Source organism: Ceratotherium simum, chromosome 3 (assembly GCF_057802395.1).
Source record: "Ceratotherium simum simum isolate JZ-2026a chromosome 3, ASM5780239v1, whole genome shotgun sequence".
NCBI classification, from domain to species: domain Eukaryota; kingdom Metazoa; phylum Chordata; class Mammalia; order Perissodactyla; family Rhinocerotidae; genus Ceratotherium; species Ceratotherium simum.
The window spans coordinates 35,879,054-35,906,844 of record NC_141902.1 but is presented as its reverse complement, the minus strand read 5'-3'; the positions used below and the strand labels follow the sequence as shown (position 1 = coordinate 35,906,844).

Below are 27,791 nucleotides of genomic sequence, written 5' to 3'. Positions count from 1 at the left end.
AAAACTATTCTTACTTGTGGGTATTAATTTGATGTGAAGAATATAAAGCAAATTTCTGAAAACCTGTAAATAAGCACGAGACTACATTTCATAATTCATAGTAAAGGTATAAACAGTTAATTCTTGATTTTTCATATATATATATATGACATATAGTAATCCAAGTTATTCTAGTGTTGAAATACACTATCACTTTTGAGTACAGTACTGTCCTAATAATTTTTCATTTTGATTATTAGTTATTTTTGTTTATATTACAAGTTAAGTGAAACTCTCAAACTGACTAGGACACACAAAAAATCAGTAGTCGTCCTGGGTTAAAAATTTCCCACATTATCATTTAAGGTGGTTAATCCAGACTTAGCTGTAACATGTTCCCAAACCAATAAATATAATGTATTAAGTAACAGACTATAAAAAAATCTGGATACAATCAAGGATGAATAAATAAGTCGTTAAGATGAACCATACATGAACTTTTAGTTAAAAATACACCTTAAGAAGGCTACGATCAAAAGCTTCCACTTGCGCTACTCCTTTCTCCTGTAATCATCCTCATCTTATGTGATAGTTTGTTATCCTCCAGAAGAGTAAGAAAAAGTCCTTTCATATTTCATGATAGGTTTAATCAGGTAATTAAAACAAATTCTTATATCATCTGATATGTCCAATTACACGGGTATGATGTAACAAAAACAGTTACAAACTTATATACGCATATTTACATTATATATCCAAAACTATCAAGCTAGTCATCTATATCCAAGGAGATACATTATGATATGAATTAAACAACTTTTCATTGCTTATTAGAAAGAATGCAGTCAAGCTTTTAATGGAAAGAATATACAAGTGAGGCACTTTTGAGGTCAAGAATAGAAAGCAAATGACACTACATACTGGCAATGTTCACAAAAATCTATGTGTATCTTAATACAAAGATTTTCAATTAGACTATTCTTGAAAAATTTCAAAACTAGCAACTTATGCAATTTAAGGAGCTTTCAGGAACAATGGCTAACATCAGTGTATCAAGCATATGAAAGTTTTATAACCACCTGGCTGCTAGGCAAACAGTACCTTAATATCTTAAAGCCCTTTATTTTTTGGTTTATATAAATCATCTCAGGTTGTGATTTCTTTTTGTATACTTTGACTCACTGCAAAACACCTTATGGTGCCATTAAGTTGGCCATAGACCAATTTTTTTTTTTTTAGTGCAACAATAATGCAAGTTTCTAGTGCTTTCCCTTATACTTAGAAATGTGATCCTGGAGGTCAAATTAAGAATGAAAATATTTAGTGAAGAATCTGTGTTTTCCAGGTAACTAAAGTTTTCAAAGTTTTATGTAGAAAAAAGTTACACTTGCTTAATGTATCTTTGGGCTAAAATTAAAAACCCAACCTTAAACACATATTCCAAAGTATAATCACAATACCTAAAGTAAATTTCAACAAAAGAAATATCCTTAAGATTTTTTAAATTGCCCATCTGGAGGAAAGTACACGTTTCCTGTACTTTGGAGACTTATATGGATATTAAGCAACATCTCTGTGGTGTTCAATTAAGGGGGAGAGAAAAAGAAAAGAAAAAGCAAGACTTACCCAAGATATCAGATGGCACTATACACATGAATTGAAAGTGCATTTGTATTACTTCAAAAGTTCATTTTAGGCACTGCTGAATAACCAATGAAAATAGGTAGTTTCAAGTTTTCCCCTTTAAATTTTAACCCGTGCCCCAACATCATCCCAGAGACATACACATACTTTCTGAAATTGTCATGATGAAATACAGGTTTATTGTTTTAAAAAATTCTCCCTGACTGGTAATGGGAGGAAAAATAAGAACACCATTTTGGTAGTGGCTTTTGTGAGTTAAAAGAATCGGTTCTATAAATGCTTCGGCACATCCATTAAGTTTGATTGCCAGTTCCAAATATCAATAAATATGTTAAAACAGGATATGTAAGAAAAAGCGCTTAAAATCTTTCAGTGACCAACAAGACACATTAGGGAAAAGATTGGTTTTACAGTTCCTTGGAGATATTTTGTACTCCTGCTTTCCCCGTTTGGAGGGCGCCACCACTTAAACAGCCCTTTAGTACTGGTAGTTGACGAACCCTGTCAGATCCTGATTGCCACCTCATGTCTCTGGTCTATAAATCACCCAGTAGGTGGTGCTGAAGTTCCACACCTCATATTTCTTCAGAAATCAAATGATTCCCCTGTGAGGCAGCAGAGAAATCATTTAAGAATTATCAATTCTGAACACAACAAGCCATCAGACCAGACCAAAATCTTTCTTGTCATGGCATCTAGATGATTTCATTTTCAATATTTACTATTACTTAAGCAGTTGTTTAGCCATTTGCTTATACTACTAGATTAAAAACAAAGAGAAAGGTTTTAAAGGAAAAGCCAATTGGCAGTGCCAAATCTGTATGCAGAACGAGAAAATGTTCCTGAACATACCTATACACATGTTTAAGAAATTCAAACTATCCATTTGTTTTCACATAAGAATTCTAATTTACTCCAGAAGATTTCCACATAGGGATTCAGTTAACATTATATTATCAGTTAGTCTTCTAGACTGATTGGGAAACTGAGTGTGCTAACTATAAAGATCCAAGGTGAAATAAAAACCATTTCATCACCATAGTTTTTAATGAAGAAACTTGTTTAAAATTGTAAAGGAAAAAACGGGGATGGGACGGCAAAATCTTAGCAGCAAAGTGGTTAAACAAATTGAAAATATTAATGCACAAACATTAAAATTTTAAAGCATATATGTTGCATATAAAATACAGTACGGAACCAGGAGTTGCACTATACCGATTAGTGCTTAACAGGAGAAATGATTAAATTTGTTCTTCCCGGAAGTATATACACAGTTCATGTCCACAGCATTTTCCCATATAGCCAGCAAGTTATTTTCTTCAGTTATTCACACCTTGCTCAAACCTGAATTATAAACTCAGCACTTACAAATATGAAAATTCATTCACAAGGAAAACCAATATTTCTATTTCACCAATAAAAAGTAATTTTGAAAGTTAACAGTCTATTCTAGGAAACTGAGTTTAGCTGAAAACTTCAGGGATGAAGATCATCTGATGTAGCAGCGTCCAAATATATAAACAGTAAAAATAAGACTTAAAACTGCTGCTACAGTGTCATGTTTTGGATTTAGTTCATCCAATTGATTTTTAGTACAAAACTAGAAATAACTTCTTCATAACATCTATAGTTAACAATATATTTTTCTTCTTTTCAATGTGAAATAATACTTCAAGATGATCTATATACACAATGTTGTCAGTTCAAGCTGTCATATAAATATAAATGCTTTCTTAAAAAAAAAGTATTTTACAGACAGATATAGTGTTATATACATTGTTCAGTTTGATCTGGGTCAAAAGAAGAAAGCGAACACAAGCCTAAATGTGATATGTAAAAAGAATGATACATAAATGACACTTTAAAACCTGCATAGAAAATAAGCTTCAAATGGTAGTGTGATTTTAGTTTTTATCACTTCTGAAACTTTAAGCCATTAAAAAAAAGGCACACTTCTCAACTTTATCCAAGGGAATGTTCTTAAAGAACCCCTTACTTGGTTAGAGTTTTAATGTAACACTTAAAAAAGACAATTTGACCCCAAAGTACTTTAAACAATTTGTTGGAACATTTATCCAACTACTTTGTAAATAAAACATCCAGTAATACAATGTTCTGCAAAAGAAATAAATTTATATGTACAAGATATTTCATTCACAATGTTGGATTAAATACATTCCTGGGATAGTTTAGCACACACTTTAACGTAAAATAATTTTGCTTTTGGCAGTTTAAATAAAATAAAATGTAACTGAGAAAAGTTACTGTTATGTGAATAATAAGTACTGAGAATTAAGCTAAAAAATTAGTAACACAGCTGAACATATTGTCATTTAGCAGAATGATGAATAGAGATCTCAGGAGAAAACTGTTTTATAATGACTATCCAGTTACATTTTTTGCCTTGTAAAACATTTGTAAATGCAATATAATTTTTCAAAGGAGGAAACTGAAAGAAAACAACTTGCTGGTTGAATACCACAAAACACAACAACCCCAAAACCTCACTTTTTTCTATAATGTTTACTCAGTCTCTTTTAATATAAAAATAAGTGTTACATTCCCATCAGAACATTAGACAATTACATCTGTGCTTTAAAAAAAAGTTGGTCACTCAAGGCTATTAGAATATTTTTAAGGATTTTAGATTACCAGAATGTACAGATATAACTCAATATAAACTGTCGCCAAAGGGAAATGAGGATGAAAATATCAAATCATTCACATGGAATAAAAACGTTATTAACTAGATGAGTAAAATATTCAAAATATAATGGAATGTGATAGTAGATATATGTACATCTACCTTAGAACTAGGAAGGGGAAGAAAAGTTTAATATGTAATAATTCGTACCTTATTTTTAGTTAAATATAAACATTTGTTATAATATACATAAAACTGCTTTCAAAAAACAACTAATAAATGATTTAGTTGCACTTATTTTACTTCTTACAATTCCCAAGTGTTAACTTTTCTTAGATTGAAATCAACTGTCCCCTAGTGCACTTTTAGTCTTAAAATTCAAACCTTTAAAAGTCCCATCACCTAATGCACAAATATACAAAAATGCCAAAAATCCCTTTTAGTTGGATCATATTTTACGCCCACTTTTTATAGCCAATAACCAGAAATGGTTTCCTTTTGCAAATACTCTTTACAACCTGTAACAAAACATGCCATGTACTCAAGGGAAAAAGTTAGGCATGGCTAGCATCTGTGAAATGCCAAGAACTGAAGAGTTCTGCTTCCTCCATGTGTGGCCCCAATGATACCAGGCAAGATTTCATATTGCTTGCCAAAAGCTTCCACAAATCCAAGTTAGCTAATTCCTGGAAACAAAGATTTAAGCTCATTTTGGCCCTGGATCCTTTCATCCAGCAGCTTTATGTTTCCCACCACAGCACCCACATGCCTCACCACAACGATGGCACATTCTCAAAGGGACGTAGCAGCACATACATGGTACAATGAAAGACAAAGCTACTAGGGCTAACCATCGTAAGCAGAACTTGTCATCGCTAGTGTCACATGAACAGGGATCAGAAAAATCTCCCTCTGAGTCTGACATACAATGATACAACATGCTCTCTGCACAGAGCATGCAACTAACTTGATATATGCATCTTTTAATAGGGTCTGGAGCATCCTGACATTTTCCTCTGCCATTTTCTTCATGATTAAACCTTTCCTGGCAGTATACGCAGCGAGAACGTTCACCATCTTCTTTTCTTCGTTTTGATTTCTTAAATTTTAATGAGGAAGGCTGTGTCTTAAATACCACAGAGTCTTTGAGTGAACTTAACTTAGTTTCGTCCCCACAAGAGTATAAATAGTCTGATTTTTTACTGTCTGGTTTAGAAAACTGAATATTGGAGTCAGTATCATCTCTCTCCAGGTCATTTTTCCACATATCAGGATGCCTGTAGTCCGCATAGCGACGTATTAAGATATCTCGAGGGTTTATTCTGACAATCTCATCCTCATCTTGAAAGCTGACATGTCGGATTGATTTCAAAGGAACCTAAAGGAAAGAGATGAAAATTGCAATAAGGACTGTGAAGGTTAATTTTACGAGTCAATTCAGCTGGGCCACAAGTGCCCCGATATTCAATCAAACATTATTCTGGATGTTTAAGTGAAGACGTTTCTTTCTTTCTTTTTTTTTTTTTGTGAGGAAGATCGGCCCTGAGCTACCATCTGCCAATCCTCCTCTTTTTGCTGAGGAAGACTGGCCCTGGGCTAACATCCATGCCCATCTTCCTCTACTTTATATGGGACATCGCCACAGCATTGCTTGACAAGCAGTGTGTCGGTGTGCACCCGGAATCCAAATCGGTGAACCCCGGGCCGCCGCAGTGGAGTGCGCACACTTAACCACTTGTGCCACCTGGCCGGCCCCCAGTGAAGACGTTTCTTGAATGAGATTAACATTTAAATTGGTAGACTATAAATGAAGCAGATTATCCTCCATGATGTAGGTGGACCTCATCCAATCAGCTGAAGGCCTTAATAGTACAAAAATTGACCACCCCTGAGCAAGAAAGAATTCTGCCAGCAGACTGCCTTTGGATGCAAACTGCAACTCTTCCCTGGATCTCAAGACTGACAGCTTACCCTGAAGATTTTAGATATATACCTCCACTATTGCATGAGCTGATTCCTTAAAATAAATCTTTCTGTATATATACATATCTTGTTGGTTCTGTTTCTCTGGAAAACCCTGACTCATACAAATTTTAGTACCAAGAAGTGAGGTGTTGCTGTAACAAATAGCTAAAAATGTGGAAATGCCTTTGGAACTGGGTAGAGGCTGAAAGAGTCTTGAAGTTCATGTCATAAAAAGCCTAGGTAGCCTTAAAGAGACTGTTGGTAGAAATATGGATGTTAAAGGTGCTTCTGGTGAGGGCTTAGATGGAAATGGGGAACATATTATTGGACACTGGAGGAAAGGTGATCCTTGTTATAAAGTGGTAAAGAAGGTGGAGGAACTATATTCTTGTGTTTTGTGGAAGGTAGAACTTGTGAGTGAGTGATGGACTTAGATATTTAGCAGAGACCTCAAAGCAAAGTGTTGAAGGTGCAGCCTGGTTTCTCCTTGCTGCTTATAGTAAAATCTAAGAAGAGATAAACTGAAGTAGTAATTTTTAAGCAAAAAGGAACCAGAATTTGAAGAATTGGAAAATTCTCAGCCTATCCATATTGCAAAAATTGAGAAAGCACGTTCTGGAAAGAATACCAAAGGTGTGGCTAGACAACCATAAAATAAAGAGATCATAGGACTCCTCTAAAGGGATTAGACTCATGGATCTAATCAATCATCTGAGCTGAAATGCTACCACCTTGGACCAAAGGGGACAGAGTTGGGATGAAATGAAGGAAGACTTCTAGGATTTACAGGACTGGCAAATAGAGCTATGTGGCTGAGAACATGTGTTATCCTTTAAGAAAAGGGAAGAATGACCCCAAAGGTGGGGCTGTTTCCTCCTTAGTTCCATAGGATGGGGCCACTTCCTCAGTTTCAGTGGGCCAGGAAGCCTAGGGCCCAGGAATGATGCTATCACCTATGGTCATGGCCAAGGGGAGTGGGGCCACCACCCTGGTGGGCCTAGAGGACAGAACATCAAGCCAAAGAGGATTATTCTCAAGCCTTAAAATCTAACGGAATTTACCCTGCTAGGTTTTAGACTTGCTTGGGACCAACGACTCCTTTCTTCTTTCTGATTGCTCCCTTTGGGAATGGGAATATCTATTCTATGCCTTTCCTATCATTTATTTTGGAAGTAGTAATTTGTCTTGTTTCACAGGTTCTCAGGTGAAGAGGAATTTTGCCTCAAGATGAACTATACCTTAAGTCTCACCCACATTTGACTTAGAAGATATATTTAGATGAGATCTGGGACTTAGAATTGATGCTGGAATGGGTTAAGAATTTGGGGCTGTTGTGAAGGAGTGAATATATTTTGCACGTGAGAAAGCATGAATTTGGGGCACCAGTGGATGGAATGTTATGGTCTGAACTTTGCCCCCTCCCAAAATTCATATGTTGAGGCCCAACACCAAGTACAGCAGAATGTTACTACATTTGGAGATAGAGCCTTTAAAAAGGTGATTAAATTAACATTAGGCCCTTAGGGTGGGCCTTAATACAGTTTGACTGGTGTCCTCATGAAAAGAGGGAATTTGAACACACAGAGACACAAGAGTTCTGGGTGCAGAGATGAAAGCCCATGGGAAGATACAGCCAGAAGGTGGCCATTTGCAAGCCAAGGAGAGGTCTCAGAAGAAACCAAATGTGCCAACACCTTTATCTTAGACTTCCGTTTCCAGAAGTGTGATGTGAGAAAATAAATTTTTTTTGTTCAAGCCACCCAGTCTGTCGTATTTTTGTTATGACAGCCCTAGTAAACTAATACAAAGACATACACTTTTTACAGCTTGGCTCTAAGAAAGTCTCTGAAGATGACTTAAAACACACTATCCCACATACAGACACTCTTTCTCTCTAACACTTCTGGGTAGATTGTCTCCTTGAGGCCAGGGAGCAAAGTACATCTTTGGGGGATAAATCAAATGGGGTCTAAATCAAAATGACCCTTCCCTTGACCCATACAAGTAGGCTTCTAGTAATCATATTTGTATCTCTTAGTCCCAGTCCCTGGACACGGTGACTAGTCTACAAGTAAGCATCTGATCCAGGTTGGGGCAAACTTCTACTCCCCAGATATTTGGAATTGGGGCTCAAAAAATTCCAGGTCTGGGCTAAAGGCATAGTGATGGATGCAGTCCATTAGATTAACAATATACATGGGCCGGCCCGGTGGTGCAAGCAGTTAAGTGCGCGTGCTCCGCTGCAGAGGCCCAGGGTTCCCAGGTTCGGATCTGGGGTGTGCACCGACGCACTGCTTGTCAGCCATGCTGTGGCGGCGTCCCATATAAAGTAGAGGAAGACAGGCATGGATGTTAGCCCAGGGCCAGTCTTCCTCAGCAAAAAAAGAGGAGGATTGGCAGATGTTAGCTCAGGGCCGATCTTCCTCACAACAAAAAAACAAAAAACAAAACAATATACAATTCCTATACAGTGAGATAAATACACTGGGACAATCCCCTAGACTCAAACCAGAAATCTGGATGGAATTTAAGTAATAGCATATATGTAGTAAATTTACACACACAAATAATTTTCTAGTACAATTCAACTATATGGAGAATTAGAAGAAGTGAAAAACTTCACTTATATGTTAATTAGTTACATTCTATATCAAAAGATAAACTAAGATTACTTACCCTATTTTGGGACTTTAGGCTTCCACATTCCTTGGATATTTGCCGCTGTACATATTCTATACTTCTGCCCTGAATGTCTAGGCCTGGATGACTGAATGTTATCTAAAATACAAACAATTTCTACTTAAGTGACAAAAAATACATTTCTTATTTTTAATAAAACTATATACAGTGTATATTCCAAAACTTCATAACCTATTAGTAGTGAAGCTTTTCAAAATATTTTAATAAAAAGCATTATTTGGTCATCCTATTTATTATTTAAACTTAGGTCTTTCCTTATATATTTAAAATTTAATTGAAAAAGTAATAACAAACTTGGTTTCTGGTTCTGCATGTCAGGAGCTTGGAAGTTGCCACTCTGCCTTAACAACAAGTTAAAAGATGAACAGAAAAAAAAAAAAATCAACTACTCTTCTTGGATCCATAAGAGAGAGGAGGACACAGTGCAAACCACTGCCCCCAAGATTGGAGAGAAAGATGGGAAAATAAAGGGAGTCACAGCTTACTTACTAGAGCAGAGACTTGTAAGCAGAAATAGCGGCAGAAACCAGCGCTGGGGTAGCAAAACCTGAGCTGTAATTGACGAATTGCTGGAAGCTCAGTGTGGACAACTCTGAGAGCTAGAAACTCCAGGGGTACCCAGTCATAGTAAAGCCCCCAAAGTTTTCTGTTTTTCTCCAGGAGCTCAACCAAGTTCCCACAGTAAATATGAGGAAAATCCCCTGCATGCTTCCAGCAGGCGGAGGGGAAAAGGAACTATTTTGAAATATGCCACAACGCTCTGTTCTTAACAAGGCTTGCCCTCAGAAGAAACTAGTTAACCAGAGCCTGACCTGCTGGGGTATTATCAGAGACTATTTGACCTGGGGAAGAAAAATACGCAACTCAATCAACTCTAACCATCTGACCGACCTAAGTGGGGGAGAAAAAACTGAGAAATACTTGTGAAGTACACAGTCCAGAGGCATAGGCTCAGACTAAAAGACTGAGACCTAATCACAGGACTAGAGAACGCTTCCTCTCCCCACACACCTTACCACTACATTACTGAGGGCCAATTTGCAGCAGTTTTTTTTTACCTAGTACATTATGTCCAGCTATCAAGAAAAAAATTACAAAACATACCAAAAGACAAAAACAAAATTTGAAGAGACAGAACAAGCATCAGAACCAGACATGGCAGGAATGCTGAAATTAGCAGATCAGGAATTTAAAACAACTATGATTAATATGCTAAGGGCTCTAATGGATAAAGGAGACAGCATACAAGAACAAATGAGCAATGCAAGCAGAGAGAGAGAAATTCTAGTCAAGAACCAAAAAGAAATGCTAGAGATCAAAAAGGCTAAGAGAAATGAAGAATGCCTTTGATGAGCTTATTAGTAGACTGGACATGGCTGAGGAAAGAATCTCCGAGCTTGAGGATATAGCAATAGAAACCTCCAAAACTGCAAGCAAAGACTGAAAAAAACAAAACAGAATATTCAAGAACTGTGGGACAATTACAAAAGGTGTAACATACACAAAATAGGAATACCTGAAGAAGAGAGAAACAAACAGAAGAAATATTTGAAATAATAATGACTGAAAATTTACCCAAATTAACATCAGACACCAAATCACTGCTCCAGGAAGCTCAGAGAGAGAACACCAAGCAGGAAAAATGCAAAAAAAACCTCTACACCATAGTATATCATTTTCAAACTATAAAAAAATCAAAGATAAAAAAAAAATCCTGGAAGATGCCAGAGAAAAAAATATCTTACTTATAGAGGAGCAAAGATAAGAATCACACCTGACTTCTCCTCAGAAACCATGCAAGCAAGAGAGAGGAGTGAAACATTTAAATTGGTAAGAGAAAAAGCCCACCAACCTAGAATTCTGTACTCTGCAAAATTACCTTTCAAAAGTGAAGGAGACATAAAGACTTTCTCAGGCAAACAAAAATCAAGGAAATTTGTTGCCAGTAGATCTGCCTTACAAGAAATGTTAACAGAGGTTCTTAGAGAAGAGGAAAATAATATAGTTCAGAAAATTAGATCTACATAAGAAAGGAGGAGCATCGAAGGAATAAGTGAAAATAAAATCTTTAATTTTCCTATTTTTAATTGAGCTAACAGGAAACAGTTTGTTCAAAAAATTAGCAACAATGTATTCTATCATGTATGATTATGTATATATATGCTTATATATGAAGTGAAATGAATGACAACAATGATATAAGGAATGGGAAGGAGGAATTAGGATTATTTTGTTATTATAAGGCACTCCCACTACATGTAAAGTGTCTTAGTGTTATTTGAAAATGAACATGGATTAGCTGTAAATGTATATTGAAAACTGTAGGGTGACAACTGAAAAAAGAAAAAAAGAAGTATAATTGGTATGTTAAAAAGGAGAGAAAATAGAACCATATAAAATGTTCACTTAAAACCACAAGAAACAGAAAAAGAGTGGAGGACAAAAATAGAAACAAAGAACAAGGGCAACAAATAGAAAACCAACAAATATGGTAGATATTAATCCAGCTATACCAGTAATTACTTTGAATGTTAATAGTCTAAATGCAAAAGACAGAGACTGCCAGAGTAAATCAAAAAATAAGATCCAACTATGTGTTATCTACAAAAAACATACTGTAAGTATAAAGACACAAATAGTGTGAACATAAATGGATGGAGAATAATATCTCATGCTAACATTAACCAATGTAGCTGTATTAATTTCAGACAGAGCAGACTTCAAAGCAAGGAAAGATATCAGTGATAAAGAAGGACATTACATAATGAGATAGTGGTTAATTCTCCAAGAAGACGTAACAGTCCTTAATGTGTATGTGCTTAACAAGAGAGCATCAAATTACCTGAGGCAAAAGCTGACAGAACTGCAAGGAGAAATAGATGCACCCACTATTACAGCTGGAGACTTCAACAGCCCTCTATCGGAAATGGACAGATCCAGCAGGCAGAAAAATCAGTAAGGACATAGTCGAATTCAACAACACCATCAATCAAGTGGATATAACTGACAGCTATAGACTATGTCATTCCACAACAGCAGAATATATATTTTTCTCAAGTTCACGTGGAATATTAACCAAGACAGACCACATTCTGGGTCATAAAACAGACCTTAACAAATTTAAAAGAATAGAAATCACAGAATGTCTACTCTCAGACCACAGAACAATTAAACTATAAAATCAGTAACAGAAGGATAACTGGAAAATCCCCAAATATGTGGAGATTAAACAACACACTTCTAAATAACACATGGGTCAAAGAAGAAATCTCAAGAGAAATTAAAAAGTATTTTGAACTAAGTGGAAATGAAAACACAACTTATCAAACTTTGTGAGATACAACGAAAAGTAGAGTTTAGAGGGAAATTTATAGCACTGAATGCATATATTAGAAAAGAAAGATCTAAAATCAATAATCTAGGTTTCCACTTAGAAAACTAGAAAAAAAAGATGAAATCCAAAGTAAGGAGAAGAAAAGAAATAATAAGAATTAGAGTAGAAGTCAATGAAGTTAAAAACAGGAAATCATTAGGGAATCTTAATGAAACCAAAAGCTGGTTCTTTGAAAAGATCAACCAAATTAATAAGCCTCTAGTCACGCTAAGAGAAAAAAAAAGGGGACACAAATTACTAACATCAGAAATGAAAGAGGCGACAATCACTACTGATCCCATGGACACTAAAAGGATAATAAAGGAATATGAATAACTCTATATCCTCAAATTTAATGACCAAGATGAAATGAATCAATTCCTTGGAAGGCACAATATGCCAAAATTCACAAAAGAAGAAACAGACAATCTGAATAGGCCTATATCTATTAAAGAAGTGGATCAATATTAATATTCCAAAATAGAAAGCACTAGATCCAGCTGGGTTCACTGGTGAATTCTACCAAACATTTAAGGAAGAAATTATACCAACTTCCTCTAATCTCTTTCAGAGGATAGAAACAGAGGAAATACTTCCTAACTCATTCTACGAGGCCAGTATTATCCTAATACTAAAATCAGACAAAAACATTACCAAAAAAAAAAACTACAGGGGCCAGCCCGGTTGTGTAGCAGTTAAGTGCGCCCGCTCCGCTTTGGCAGCCCGGAGTTCACAGGTTTGGATCCCGGGGGCGCACCAACGCACCGCTTGTCGAGCCATGCTGTGGCAGCATCCCATATAAAGTAGAGGAAGATGGGCACGGATGTTAGCCCAGGGCCCATCTTTCTCAGCAAAAAGAGGATTGGCATCGGATGTTAGCTCAGTGCTAATCTTACTCACCAAAAAAACCCCCCAAAAAACCAAAAAAAACCCCAAAAAACTACAGACCAATATCTTGGAAAAGCAAAGCACTTCCCTATATACCAACAATGAACCAGCGGAATTTGAAATTAAAAACACAATACCATTTACATTAACACCCCCAAAATGAAATACTTAGGTATAAATCTAACAAAATATGTACATGATCTATATGAGGAAAACTACAAAACTCTGATGAACAAAATCAAAAAACTAAACAAATGGAGAGATATTCTATGTTCAGGGACTGAAAGACTCAATGTTGCCAAAATGTCAGTTCTTCCCAAATTGGTCTATAGATTCAATGCAATCCCAATTAAAATCTCAGCAAATTATTCTGTGGATATCAACAAACTGATTCTAAAGTTTATATGGAGAAGCAAAAGACCCAGAAGAGCCAACTCAATACTGAAGGAGAATAAAGCTGGAGGACTGACACTACCTGACTTCAAGACTTACTATAAAGCTACATTAATCAAGACTGTGGAATTGGCAAAAGAAGAGACAAATACATCAATGGAAGAGAACAGATGATCTTGGTTATAGCGATGACATTTTAGATACAACACCAAAGGCATGATCCATGAGAGAAAGAAATGATAAGCTGGACTTTACCAAAATTAAAAACTTCTGCTCTGCAAAATACAATGTCAAGAGAATGAATAGACAAGCCACAGATTGGGAGAAAACATTTGTAAATGATATCTGATAAAGGACTGTTATTCAAAATATTAAAAGAACTCTTAAGAAACAACAATAATGGGGGCCGGCCCGGTGCCATAGTGGTTAAGTTTGCACGCCAGCTTTGGTGGCCTGGGGTTTGTGGGTTTGGATCCCGGGCACGGACCTGCACACCACTCATCAAGCCATGCTGTGGCAGCATCACACATACAAATTGGAGGAAGACTGGCACAGATGTTAGCTCAGTGATAATCTTCCTCAAGCAAAAAGAGGAAGATTGACAACAGATGTTAACTCAGGGCCAATCTTCCTCACCAAAAAAAAGAAAGAAAAAGAAAGAAGTCAACAATAAGGAAACAACCTGATTGGGGCCGGCCCCATGGTGCAAGCGGTTAAGCACGCACTCTCCACTGCGGCGGCCCCAGGGTTCACCAGTTCGGATCCTGGGTGCACACTGACGCACTGCTTGTCGAGTCATGCTGTGGCGGCGTCCCATATAAAGTAGAGGAAGATGGGCAGGGATGTTAGCTCTGGGCCAATCTTCCTCAGCAAAAAAGAGCAGGATTGGCATCAGATGTTAGCTCCGGGCTGATCTTCCTCACCAAAAAAAAATAAATAAAATAAAAAAAAAAAGGGCCAAAGACCTCAACAGGAAGATGTACAGATGGCAAATAAACATATGAAAAGATGCTCCACACCATAAGTTATCAGGGAAATGCACATTAAAACAACAATGAGAGACCACTACACACCTAGAACTGCCAATACCCAGAACACACCACCAAATGCTGGGGAGGACGTGGAGCAAAAGGAACCCTCATTCATTGCTGGTGGGAATGAAAAATGGTACAGCCACTTGGGAAGACAATTTGGCAGTTTTCACAAAACTAAACATACTCTTCCCATATGATCCAGCAGTTGAGCTCCATGGTATTTACCCATAGGATTCAAAAACTTATGTCCACACAAAAACCTGCACACAAACGTTTATAGTAGCTTTATTCATAATTTCTAAAACTTGGAAGAAACCAAGATGTCTTTCAGTAGGTGAATGGATAAACTGTGGTACATCCAGACAATGGAATATTATTCAGTATTAAAAAAAGACACAGGGGCCAGCCCGGTGGCCTAGTGGTTAAGTTCAAGGGCTCTGTGGGTTGGATCACAGGCAAGGACCTACGCACTGCTCATTAAGCCACACTGTGGCGGCATCCCATATATAAAGTAGAGGAAGATTGGCACAGATGTTAGCTCAGTGACAATCTTCCTCATGCAAGAAGAGGAAGCTTGGCAACAGATGTTAGCTCAGGGCAAGTCTTTCCCACCAAAAAAAAAAGAACTTTACATGCTCATTACTAAGTGAAAGAAACCAATCTGAAGAGGCTACATGCTGGATGATTCCAATTATATGACATTCTGGTAAAGGCAAAACTATGTAGAAAGTAAAAAAAATCAGTGGTTGCCAGGGGTTGTGTTTGGGGAGGGTTACGGGGAGGTGAATAGGCAGAGCACAGAGGATTTTCAGGGCAGTGAAACTATATGATACTATAATGATGGGTACATGTCATTATACATTTGTCCAAACCCAGAGAATGCACAAACACCAAGAGTGAACCCTAATGTAAAGCATGGACTTTCAGTGATTATGATGTGTCAGTGTAGATTCATCAATTGTAACAAATATACCACTCTGGTTGTACTTTCCACTTTTTGGCTACATATTAATTTACACACACACATGCATGTGTGTGTACATGTGGATCTTTAAAAATTTTAAATAGGAACTTTTGTATTGTGCCTTGTTTTCTTATGTTTAATGATACATTATGGATACCTTACTATGCTTATACATATAGTTTTTTTGCCTTATTCTTTTAATAGCAGCCTAATAATCCATTGAATGGATGACTTTTAATTTATTTAACTAGTCTGATTAATATACATATAGGCTTTCCCCCGTCTTTTGCTGTTATAAACAATATTGCAACAAATGTCCTTATATGTTCATCTTTAATACACACGTCCAATATCTCAATATCTGCATCACAAATTCCTAAAAGTACAATTACCAGATTAAACTTTGTATCCTTCAATTCAAAAAGGAATTTAGGGGCCGGCCTGGTGGCGTAGTGGTTAAGTTTGTGCGCTCCACTTCGGTGGCCCGGGGTCTGCAAGTTTGGATCCCGGGCGCATACTAACGCACCGCTTGTCAAGCCATGCTGTGGCGGTGTCCCATATAAAGTCGAGGAAGATGGGCACGGATGCTAGGGCCCAGGGCCAATCTTCCTCAGCAAAAAGAGGAGGATTGGCATCGGATGTTAGCTCAGGCTTAATCATCCTCACACACACAAAAAATAATAAAAAAAAATAAAACCAAAAAGGAATTTAAATGGATAGATCCAACTTGAACCGCCTATTTAGTAGTGCCTTAAACAGAGAAGCAAGTTTAATAAAAACAATTAAGGACTGAAGAGGTTATCTCAATCCAGGCCTTGTTTCCTAGCTCTGAAATTTTACTTTCATTAGCACTTTAATCACATAGTAGGAACATAAGGAGAAACAGAAGCATTCCAATCTTAATTATGCTATGGGACTAAAGGATTGATGTAGGATGAAGTAAGATTTCTGAATTATGAAGTTTATTTTCTCTAACTTGTCTTCATTATCCATTCTCCTATGTCCACCTACCTTTTACCTACTGTGGAGAATTATGAGCTAACACTTTCCACTCAGTTTTCCTTTTAGTTTCAATATTCAACTATATTTGATTTCCTTATAAATACATAGTACTAGGCACTATGGAAAGCACAATGAAGTAGAAAAATGGTTTTTCTTCTCACTGAGGTAAATGCTAAAGCACAAACTTGCAAAGTTATATAACTATAACTTAAGGTGGAATATGTAAGAATTCAGGAATTAATAGGTGAAGAAATCACTATGGATTAAATGGTCTGGGAAGGCGTCATGAAGGAAAGGGACTTGAAGTAAACAGTAATAATTTGCTCAGATAAAAAAAAAAAACAGACGGAAGAGAATTATAGAAAAGGAAGGAGAGAGGGGAAATTTTCTGGCTTTTCCCCCGATAGATGTATTCCTTATAATAAATACAATGAGCACAAGTTACATATTAAATATATATTCCTGAGATTTATTTTAAAATGCAAAAATGTCTACTTTCCCACTTACTACTCCAATTTCACTGTCTCAGAAAAAAGCTACAAACACCACCAAAACATATACACACTTTGAAACTGAGTTGATATTAAACAGTCTATAAATATTAATCCTCTCACACAAGGTCTGTGTGAAAAGACAAATGGAGAACGTTGACTTTTTACACTTATTAAACATAGATGTCATAAGATACACCCCAATTAACTACTGCTTTTTAATACTTTAGGAATGTGATACTATTGCTATAGGTCTTTAGAAGAATTGTCAGCTGAAAGAGCCATAGGAGATGCTTCTTCAAAGTTGATCACAAATGAAATTTTAAAAGGATTGCATTTATAATGGCAACACCAAAATGGTACAAAGGAATAAATCTTATAAAAGATATATGATTTCTTTTCATGAATGCAAAGCTTTATTGAGAGATATAGAAGGTATAGAGCGATACTGAAGATATAGAGAGATATCCTAAAAAGAAGGATATATCATATTCATGGATAAGAAGGCTAAATTCTCCCCCAAACTAATATACAGGTTCAGTGCAATTCAAATACCAACTGGAAATAGATATTTCACCAAACTTGATAAGGTGATTCGAAATTTTGTGGAAGAGTAAACAGCCCAAAAAAAGCTAAGAGGAAAAAGATGGTAGAGGCACCTGCTCTATAGATGTTAAGTCTTATTACAGAGCTGAAGTAACTCTACAGTAAAGAAGACAATGAAGCACTGGTGCAGTGACAAACAGACCAACAGATCAAATCAGAGAGACCAGAAACAGATTCAAGCACGTATAGCAACTCGATACAATGACAGTACGGCACTGCGTATCAGTGGGGGCAAGGATCCAATAAATGGTGCTGGAACAATTAATTATCCATTTGGAAAAAATAAAATTGAATCTCTCACAGAAGAGAAATCAGTTTGAAGTGGGTTACAGACAAAACTTCAGAACTTTTAGAACAAAGTAAGGAGAAAATCTTTGAGACAAGGATAGGGAGAAGTGTGTAAAAACACCACAAGGAAAAGAATGATAAATTCAATTGCATTACAATTTAGAATGTCTGTTCACCAAAACATCATAAAGAGTGAAAAACAACCACAAACTAGGAGATACTGGCCACAAATAAAACTCAAAAAGGAGAAGTGTCACTGAAAATTTTATTACTTAGTAACAGGGTTATATAAGAGCATGTAGTTAAAATCAGTTTGTAAAGGAACAATCACAGTCTATTTCTATTTTCTTTCAAATGCTCAATATATATTTCTTGTACTCACAGAACACATGAATCCTATGGACTAATTTGCCCCAGAGGCTTTTGTAGCACATCAACTTCAAAAGCCCATTTCTATACACCCTAAAGAAACCCTGGCACATGAATAACTGAGGACAAGAAAGTCTGTATTAACAGCATGACTACTACCAACAAAAATATAAAACAAATGAAATATCCACTGGCAGAAGGAAAAGAAATAAGTGGTAGAACTATCAAGAAAAGTATAGGAATGCCAAGCAAACAAAATCCAAGGTAATGGTTGTTACCTCTAGGATGAAGGCAAGGGGACAGAATTGGGGGTGCTCCTTTTTGTTAAGTTGTTTGGTGGTTTCCCAGGGGTCATTACATATATTGTTTTTATGTATTAAATATGTCATAAATCTTTGCTCATAAGCTCATTGATATATGGTCTTCGATATATATATTGAAAGTAAGTGAAGTTGCGTAAAAGAGCAACAACGCCTTCCAGGCTTATTAGACTTAACTAAAACCTGACTAAGGGTATTAGCATTTTCAAAGAAGGTACCTTTCCATCAAAAGCATTTCAACAGCCCAAGGAAGCATAGAAAACAGGTCAAAGACAAACACTGACAGTGCCTAGTTAAGCATTATTAGAGGGAAAAACCTAAGCTACTAGTGTTAGGTGACAATTCTCCATGGGTCTCATTTCTGCATATCTAGCGAGCAGAGGTACTGTCTGCCTTTGTTTCAGATTATCTTTCCAAAGATGTGTGTATAGTAAAACCCTTTGAAGGCAGTGTCTCCCCGTTGAAGTTAGCTTTAGTATCCAGTATAACAAAGACACTGTCTCCCTCCCTGGTAAAAGTCAGGGAGGCTTAATGCCCATGATAAAAGACTTGGGTTCCCTAAGCGCAGGGTTCCAACGCTGTGATGCAAACCCAGTGAGTGTGCAACATCCACCTGAGCAGCTCAGCACCGCCCCTATGGAGCTTCGGAGGCAGGGGAACCAACACAAACACGAAGCTCATGCTACTTTATTGTGCTGTGAGTAATAAAGTCCTTTGTCTCTGATCTAGCAGTCTTATGTCATCTCGCAGCATCTGTAAAACCTGCAGGTTAATTTGCTAGCTAAGGTAAAAATCTCAGACTCTTCATATTTCCTAACAGCAAAAAAGTATCCTAGTCTTTTTGGCAAGGCTGTTTCTCTGTTGTAGAGAAGGGCCCATCAAGCCATCCCAGTTAAATGCAATTAAACAAGCTGTTGAGCACAGATTTGCGAAGCTAGCTTTTGGTAATGATCTAGTATCTCATGAAGATCTATTTTATGCAGACAATGCACTAAACAAGCTACTACTGGTCCTACAGTCCACATGATGTCTTAAATTTTACATCATGATTTTTACGCATCTTCTTTTTTTTTTTTTAATTTTTTGTTTATTGCAGTAACATTGGTTTATAACATTGTATAAATTTCAGGTGTACATCATTATACTTCTATTTCTGCATAGATGACATCATGTTCACCACCAAAATACTAATTACAACCCATCACCACAGACATGTCGCATCATTTTCTTAAACCTGATTATTTTAGTCTCTGAAAGATGACTCCAGTCTTAATATCCTGATAAAATAAGGTTTCTGATTTGCAAGTTGACAGCCAGATTCTGTACTGTGGGAAATTCACCCTGTGAGGCCTTTTGGGTGACATCCAAATGGGCAACTGGTATACAACCCTAACAGTACAGTGCTAAATGCAAGTGTGCATTATTCCTGTTAAGAAACTTCTGTAATATTTATTAAACGTATAGCTAATGTCTACTGTAGCTTTTAAAAAAAATCTATTCTAATTCCTAATAAACTGAGAAGGTCACTTACTTTAACATCAGCAAATGTGTCATTAAACATCTAGTTATGAAAAGTTTTATCACAGAATCTTTGTTTCTCTATGTCACATCAATCTTGGAGATAAGAAAAGGTATCAATCATAAAGAAGCTGGAATTTAGACCCAAATAGTCTGGGGCTCCAGAAGCCATGTTCAAAACCCCTGTGCTAAGAGCTGTCTGCCAAACTTGCTCACTTCCCTCTCTGCAGTTATCTAGCACTATTTTGTACTTTTCTATATTATGACTACATTCTTCAACCACCCCACCACTACTATCATTGCCATTTTGGGAGAAGAGTTCAGTTCTTTTCCCTCTCATCAATCAAAAGAATAGCTTTAAGTTTATAGTTCCCTCAGCCAAAGAAGGTAAGCCAAATAAATTCCCAGGGTGTGGGATGATGAATATTAGTCTATTATAACATTGTGTTACATCCACCAGGTTTTTTCCCCTGCTTAACTATATGAATCAGTGACCTAGTTCAAGATGTATGTACTTCCACTCTCTCCTCCACTGGGATGAGTTTTTCTGCCTATCACTCAAGATGGCGGAACATATTTTGTATTTAAAAGTGTTAAACTGGGTATCTCCAGACTTAACTGGAGAGGATGCGCAGAAGTTTATGAGCAAATATGACTCCAGATGGATTGTTCTGACATCCCAAAATCCCTGGAGAAGGTATGCAGATTACTTTCAGCTTCTATTTTTGCTATTATTTTGCTCAAAGTAAAATCAGCTTACAATTACTTTTTTCCTTCTTGTACCAATATTTTAATATGACTTTTCTTGCATTTCTTATAAAATTTCATAATAAACCTAGACAAAAAACATGCATGAACTATAGATAATTTCTAGCCCCCAAATGAGGCAGTTTGTCACGGTGGTTGTTGTGAGGATTAAAATGAGTTACATAAGTAAAGTGCTTTAAACAGTACCCAGCATAGAGTAGGCACCAGCTATGATAAAGATTAACAGACCATAATTATCAGATTTAATGAAGAATAAGGCTGCCTATTTACCATAAAGGGAAATATTTTAATTTCAGCTAAAATAAAGAGGAGGAGGAAAAGAAGAAAGAAACGTATTTACCATCTCTAAATAATATTAAAATTCTAATAACTCAACAATTACTAACCTAGTGACTTTGTTCAGGGACTTAATGTTTCTACGCATGAATTTCTTCACTGATAAAAACTAAAGATATTGGCTCTGCTCAAATGAAATATTAGAATCAAAAGAACAGCAAAGCGCCAAAGGACTATAAGATCTCATTCTTATTTTAAAACAGTCTTCTCGATTTCCTAGGACAATTACAGAGGTGGTATAAAATTGTTAAACATGAAAACACACATAACACTTTAACAACTATTCTGAAAATAATTAAGTATTAGAATAAGAGTCACTTCCCAAAGTTAAAGTAGAATGAGTCTCAGAAATCTGATTGTTGCTTTCAGTAATGTTTTTATTTTCTGTAGAAGTTAATGAAAAATACCACGGAGGAATACCAACAGGTTTTATTACACAACTTCACACATCATTTCTTCTATAATATGATATTAGAGTGAAAAAACTGTCAAGAATATCAGTATAAATTGCAGTTCTAATGTACCGGAAGAACAGAGACACTCATGTGTTTGACAGAACAACAAACTAAGACAATATAACACTACCAAAGAAACAAGAGTCTTCTTTTATCTTTTGAGAAGGAAAGAAATCCCTAAGCAATGGATGACAAAACTAATGTGTTTGAAAATGGCCAACACGAAAGGGAAAGGGAAAGAAGGGTTATAAAATCTGATGTGAGTAGGAAAAGTAAAACTTCAGTTAAGTAAATAATTAAAAACCATCTGATCACAAGAAATATTTAGGATAAACATCTAAAAAATTTAGATAATAGGATCCATGCTGTTACTGTGACTCTTGCCGAGACCAGTTTCCCTTGAGCAACCCACAGTTCCTGGAGGGTTAAGAAACTATAATTATTCTGGCCATGAAACCTCCCCTTTGTTCCCCACTGGGACCATAAACAGCATTAAAGCTAAGCTAGTATTTTACCTATATCTTACTGAGTCTGTAATTCAGTAAGATCATAAATAAGGTAAATGTTTATAGATTGCTTAATTCACTCAGAAGAAAATTAACAGGCTTATAGTGTTATTTCTGGAATTAGAAGTTTTGTCCTTAAGCCAGATCAACACAACAGCCCACCAGTCAGACCAATTACCATGCCATTTCCCCCCTAAAAACAACATACATGGTTCACGAGCATCTCTGCATGTGCACATGCGAGTGCACGCACCCTCTGCAAGCTGGTCAACCACTGGTCCTAATCTGAGGCAAAGGCTGAAATATCAGATGTTCTGATCTGATCTTCTGCTGCGTTCTCTCAGCTTTCTAAGAAAATTCATCATGTAATCCTTTTCAAGGAATTCTAAAGATTCAAGAGGTCACATTCCATGCAGATTTCATGGCTTGTTTTACATAAACAACAGCAACAACAACAAAACGCAGTAACTATCTGCCCAGGTCTACCTATTTTACATTAAAAACAAGCAGCCCCAATAGCAACAACAAAATTAGAAACAGTATCTTAGGATGTATATATTTCTTCAATTTTTATGTTTTCAGACTATTTCAAAGCACCATAATGTTTAGAAAAGTTACTTTTTTCTTTTCATTGTTCTTCGTCTAGTTTATCATTTCTTCCTCTGATCTCTCTACTTTTAAAGATTTTTGTTCTTTTAAAGGATTGTTTTATTGTTTTCCTTTTTATGCTGCTTTTAAGTTTTATATTTTTAATTTCCTAATATACACAAGTTTGGGAATTTTTTCTTTATACTCCATCTATTCTTCATTGGTTAAGAAATATTTATCATAATTTTATCCTCAACTTCTGAGTTTCTGGTTCAAATTTCTTTTAAAAATTTTAATTTTAATTACTGCTTTTATTTACTTTTTCTTATTTATTTTACTATCTGATTTACACTGGCTGTCAGGACAAGTTATGTCTTTTACAATCACTAAATAATTATGATAGTTTATTTAATCATAACATAAATTATTTAGAATATAAGAGGCTACATGTACTAAAATGTCTGTGGTCTTGAACATACAACCTTTGGATGTTAGGCAAATTACTTACTCTGTGCTGACAGGAGCGGGAAGTGGCAGTGGTGTTGCACTGGTGGTGGCAGAGGTAGTCTTCTCTGGTTTTCTCCATGTCAGATCATTACCCACTCAACTGCTTGGACCTCAAACTCAGAAGTCATTCTTAACTCCTCTCTTTCCCTCATATTATTCCATATCCAATCTATTATCAAGTCTTTTTGGCTCTTCCTCCAGAATTTACCTCATATCCAACCATTTCTCATCATCTTGATCTAGTCCAAATCACCAATATCTTTTACCTGGATAAAAGCAATAGCTTTCTAAATTGGTCTTAATTCTACTCATGACCATTCTCTAACTCTCCATTCTCCACATAGCAACCATAACAATGTTTTAAAATGTAAATCAGACCTTTATTGGAGATTAAAAACCTTCCAATTGCTTCCCATTGAAACTAGAACAAAACTCCAACTCCTCTTAATAAACTACACTACCCAAACCTTACCAAGTTCTCTAACTGTAATCTGCAGTTTCACCACCTTCACTCACTAAACTGCAGCCACATTGGCCTTTCTGTTTCTCTAAAATACCAAGCTGCTGCTTGGAATATTTTCCTCCCAGATTTTCATATGGCTGTTTTGTTTTGAAACATCATTCATATCTCCATATAAATATCTCCTCAGAAGCTTTTCCCAATCATCTTATATATCTATAGAAGTTCCCCTCCACACTCCTACTATTTTATTTCCCATTACTTTAATTCATAGCACTTATTACTATCTGAAATATTATTAGTTTGTTAACTTATGTATTGTCTATCTCCCTCACTAGCACTGATATCCTTCATGAGGCTAGGGCTCATAACTTTCTTGTTCACAGCTATTCTCAGGGCTTGGCACATAGGTGCTCTCACATCTATTACATACATATCACTGTATGTATGAATGAATGATCTTCCTTCACCCCTAAAATAACACTCTGGGAATAAGTTTTATTATTATTGCTATTTACATATGAGGAAAGAGGAAGACAAAGAGCATTAGAACTTTTGTAACTGTAAATAAGTTAAAAAGCCAGGATTTAAAACTATATCTGCCTGCATCTAAAGCCCAAGATCTCACCCACTATTGCAGAAATTTCTATCCAGGGAATAACTTTTCCCTAATGCCTAGTTTGGTTCTAGTAAGCAAAGAGACCTTAAATAAAAACAGCAGAATAACAAGTTTATACAGGAAATGTAAAACTCACAGCTCTAGTTGACACAAAGCAGAAAGAAGCATCTCCTTACTCAAAGATTGCCATGATTAGCCATGCAACTCTCCTCCCAACCAGCCATAAATGATTAAACCTGGATCTGGTACTTGACATAAAGGCGAGCCATAAGCTTGTAGGATAGCCTGGAACAAGAGCTCTGTCCAAAGTGGCAATGCTAGATGAAGTGTGCATCGTTTTACCCCCTCTCTTAATCTGCCCATCCTATAACCTTGGAATGGAGAGCTGTATATACTATATAAATATGCCCTATGCTGAGCCAATCAGCTTCCTTCTTGTAAGAATATGGAATTGGTTTAGAGACTATAGGGATCTAGGTTGGAATGTCATATAGACTAAAGACCTGAGCCTGATATACTGATGGTCAGGATAGACTACAAAACAATGAGGCAACAGTGAACCTAGACCATAGAGAAACAAAATGAAACAGATAGTAAAAAGAAACAGAGATAAATGGTCATGTGGGATACATGTGGTAGGGTAGGAGGGAGGAGAGGAAGTGAGCAAAGAGAGAAGCTATCTAATGCCTTTCCAGATCTCAAAAGTCCTAGCTGTATTTATTCCTAAAATAAATTCTGAGAAATGCCACTGAGTCATTAAAATAAAGTCTCCTTTCCTTAAGCTATTTTGAATGAATTTGTTACTTGCTACCAAATGATCTGAAATTAATCAAGTTCCCAATGCTGGATGATAACAAGACTAGGAATAAGTTGATTCAAAACATCATTTGCTGGGGCCGGCCCGGCGGCGCAAGTGGTTAAGTGCATGCGCTCCGCTGCAGCGGCCCGGGGTTCGCCAGTTCGGATCCCGGGCGTGCACTGAGGCACTGCTTGGCAACCCATACTGTGGTGGCGTCCCATATAAAGTGGAGGAAGATGGGCACAGATGTCAGCCCAGGGCCAGTCTTCCTCAGCAAAAAAAGAGGAGGATTGGCAAATGTTAGCACAGGGCTGATATTCCTCGCAAAAAAAAACCAAACAAACCAACAACATCATTTGCTTCCAAGGTGATGCTGTTAGTATTTATTCAACAAATGTTTACTGGATGCTTACTCTATTTCAGGGACTTCTGGGTTCCTGAACATATCAGTGAACAAACAAAAAAAAAATTAGAAATAGGAAACAAATTAAATAGATAAGGTCAGGAAGTAATACGTGTCATGAAGACAAATAAAGCAGAGTAAGGATATAGTCAGGAAGGGGGTGCTATTTTATCTAGAGTGCTTAGGGAAGGCTTCACAGTGCTGAAGTGAGGAGCAAGCTCTGTCAAGATTTGGGGGAAATGTTCCATATAGAGGGAAGAGCATATGCAAAGCCCCTGAGGCATAGATGTTAATATATTTAAAATAGAAAGGGTGTTTAGAAGACTGAGCGAGAAAGAATAATAGGAAATAATTCCAGAGAAGCCAGAATGTTGTACAGCTTTGCAAAAACTCTGAATGTTTCTAAATGGGATGATAAACTTTTCCCAAGTTTTGAGCAAGTTTGATTTATATCTCCAAAGGATCACTTCGGCTACTGTGGAACAGATTGCTGGGGTGAGTGGGAAGGATAAGGGTGGAAGTAGGGAAAATAGAAGATTATAACAGTAAGAAATGATGGAGGTCTGAACAAGAAATATACATTAAACGTAGAGCTGATAGGATTGCTGACTGATTGGTTATATATGGTGTGAGATTAAGAGAGGAATGAGTCAGGATGGCTTCAAGTTTCTGCCCTGAGCAAATGTGTAAATGATATAGCACTTACCGAAAGGGGAAATACTGGCCTTAGAATTAGTTGGGGAGGAGGGAAGCCATGAGATATTTAACTGAAGTTCCAATTTTGGAGGCACCAGGGAGGTGGTATGAGCATGTGCTGTTAGCCTGGTACTTGCCCAGGTCCTCACAATAAGCCCCGACCAACTGATAGAGCCTGAGAATAACTATTTCTTGCAACTTAAATAACCTAACTAATCAGATCCATTAGCAGGGAACCTTTCTCAATTTGTCTAACTTGAATATTTCAAACTATATTTATTTGCTATAGCATAAGTGTATTGAGAGTTTCTGGAAGAAAAGTTCCCAGACGACCTAGAAAGTTTATGTTCTCTTCATCCCCCATCCATTCAAGTTCCTACAATAAAAATATCAGTTAAAGTTTAGGCTCGTCTAAGAATGCTGGGGCCCACACTGCTGAACCAATCAAGTCTGAATTTCATTAACTTTCTGACTCCATAATAAATATATACTTCTTCCTAACTTCTCCTCAGCCTAGAATAATGAAGTAATTCCACCTCTTTTCACGTAATTCCTCTACCTGTGTTCTTAATAGTCTCCTTTGTGCCTTTGCTCTATCAATCATTCTCTCTGTCCTGAATCTTGAACTTCTCACTTTCTTTATCTCTTCAAATTATAAACATATTCCTTCCTTGGCCCTGCACCCCTTTAGCTCTATCTACTCTCTAAAGGAAGGCCTTCGGAGTCAAACTTTTTGAAAGGAGTCCATAGCAAAAAAAAATTGTTTTTTGTTTCCTCTCCTATCATGAATACCTCCTAATTTCACTGAAGCTGTGTTAAGGTTACCAATTACCTTTATAGAGATGAATTCAAATTTTATTGCACCATTTAACTACAAGACATTAATTAACTAATCCCTCTTTTCCTTTCAAATCTCCTTCCTAGGCTTTTGATACATTATTATCCTTTCCTAGTACTCCTTTCTATGTGATGTGACTGTTCTTCTTTAACTCACTGTGTTTTACTATTTAGTGATCCCCAGTGTTCTAGTTTTGAACACCATTTTTCTTACAAAGTAATTCTAACCATTCTCATAGTTTTAATTTCTATCCTTAGATAATGATTCCCAAATTTTATCTCCAGTCCTTATCTTTCCCTGAGCCTCAGATCCAGAAACAAATTTAGAGATACTGGTGGAGAAATTTCTAAATCTGCTCAAAGACATCAGCCACAGATTCAAGAAGCTCCATAATCCCAAACAAGATAAATAACATTAATACTTAGGCATAGCATAAGCTGAAAGACAAAGATAAAGAAAATATTTCTTAATAGCAATAATGGAAAACTATAAGCTAATGGTATGACATCTCTTAAAGCGCCGAAAGAAAATAAATGGTAACTTAGAATGTGCGAGTCAGCAAAACATCCTTCAAAAACGGAGGAAATAAAAGAAAAACAAAAACTGAGATTCACTGACAGCAATAAAGAGCAAGTGAT

At 36.4% G+C, this 27,791-nt stretch overlaps 1 protein-coding gene across 2 annotated transcripts in view; it reads right to left on the bottom strand.

The window, feature by feature from the left end:
- Window positions 1–604: 604 nt before the first annotated feature.
- The window catches only part of SPRED1 (sprouty related EVH1 domain containing 1), a 123,832-nt gene continuing 96,645 nt past the window's right edge, over window positions 605–27,791 (bottom strand). For both annotated transcript variants that reach the window (XM_004421395.3, XM_087424892.1), the window contains 2 exons: window positions 8,909–9,010; window positions 605–5,645 (listed from right to left, as the gene is read on the bottom strand). In XM_004421395.3, the coding sequence (XP_004421452.1) occupies window positions 4,995–5,645; window positions 8,909–9,010 (753 nt within the window). In that variant the 3' untranslated portion in view covers window positions 605–4,994. The remainder of the gene's footprint in view (window positions 5,646–8,908; window positions 9,011–27,791) is intronic.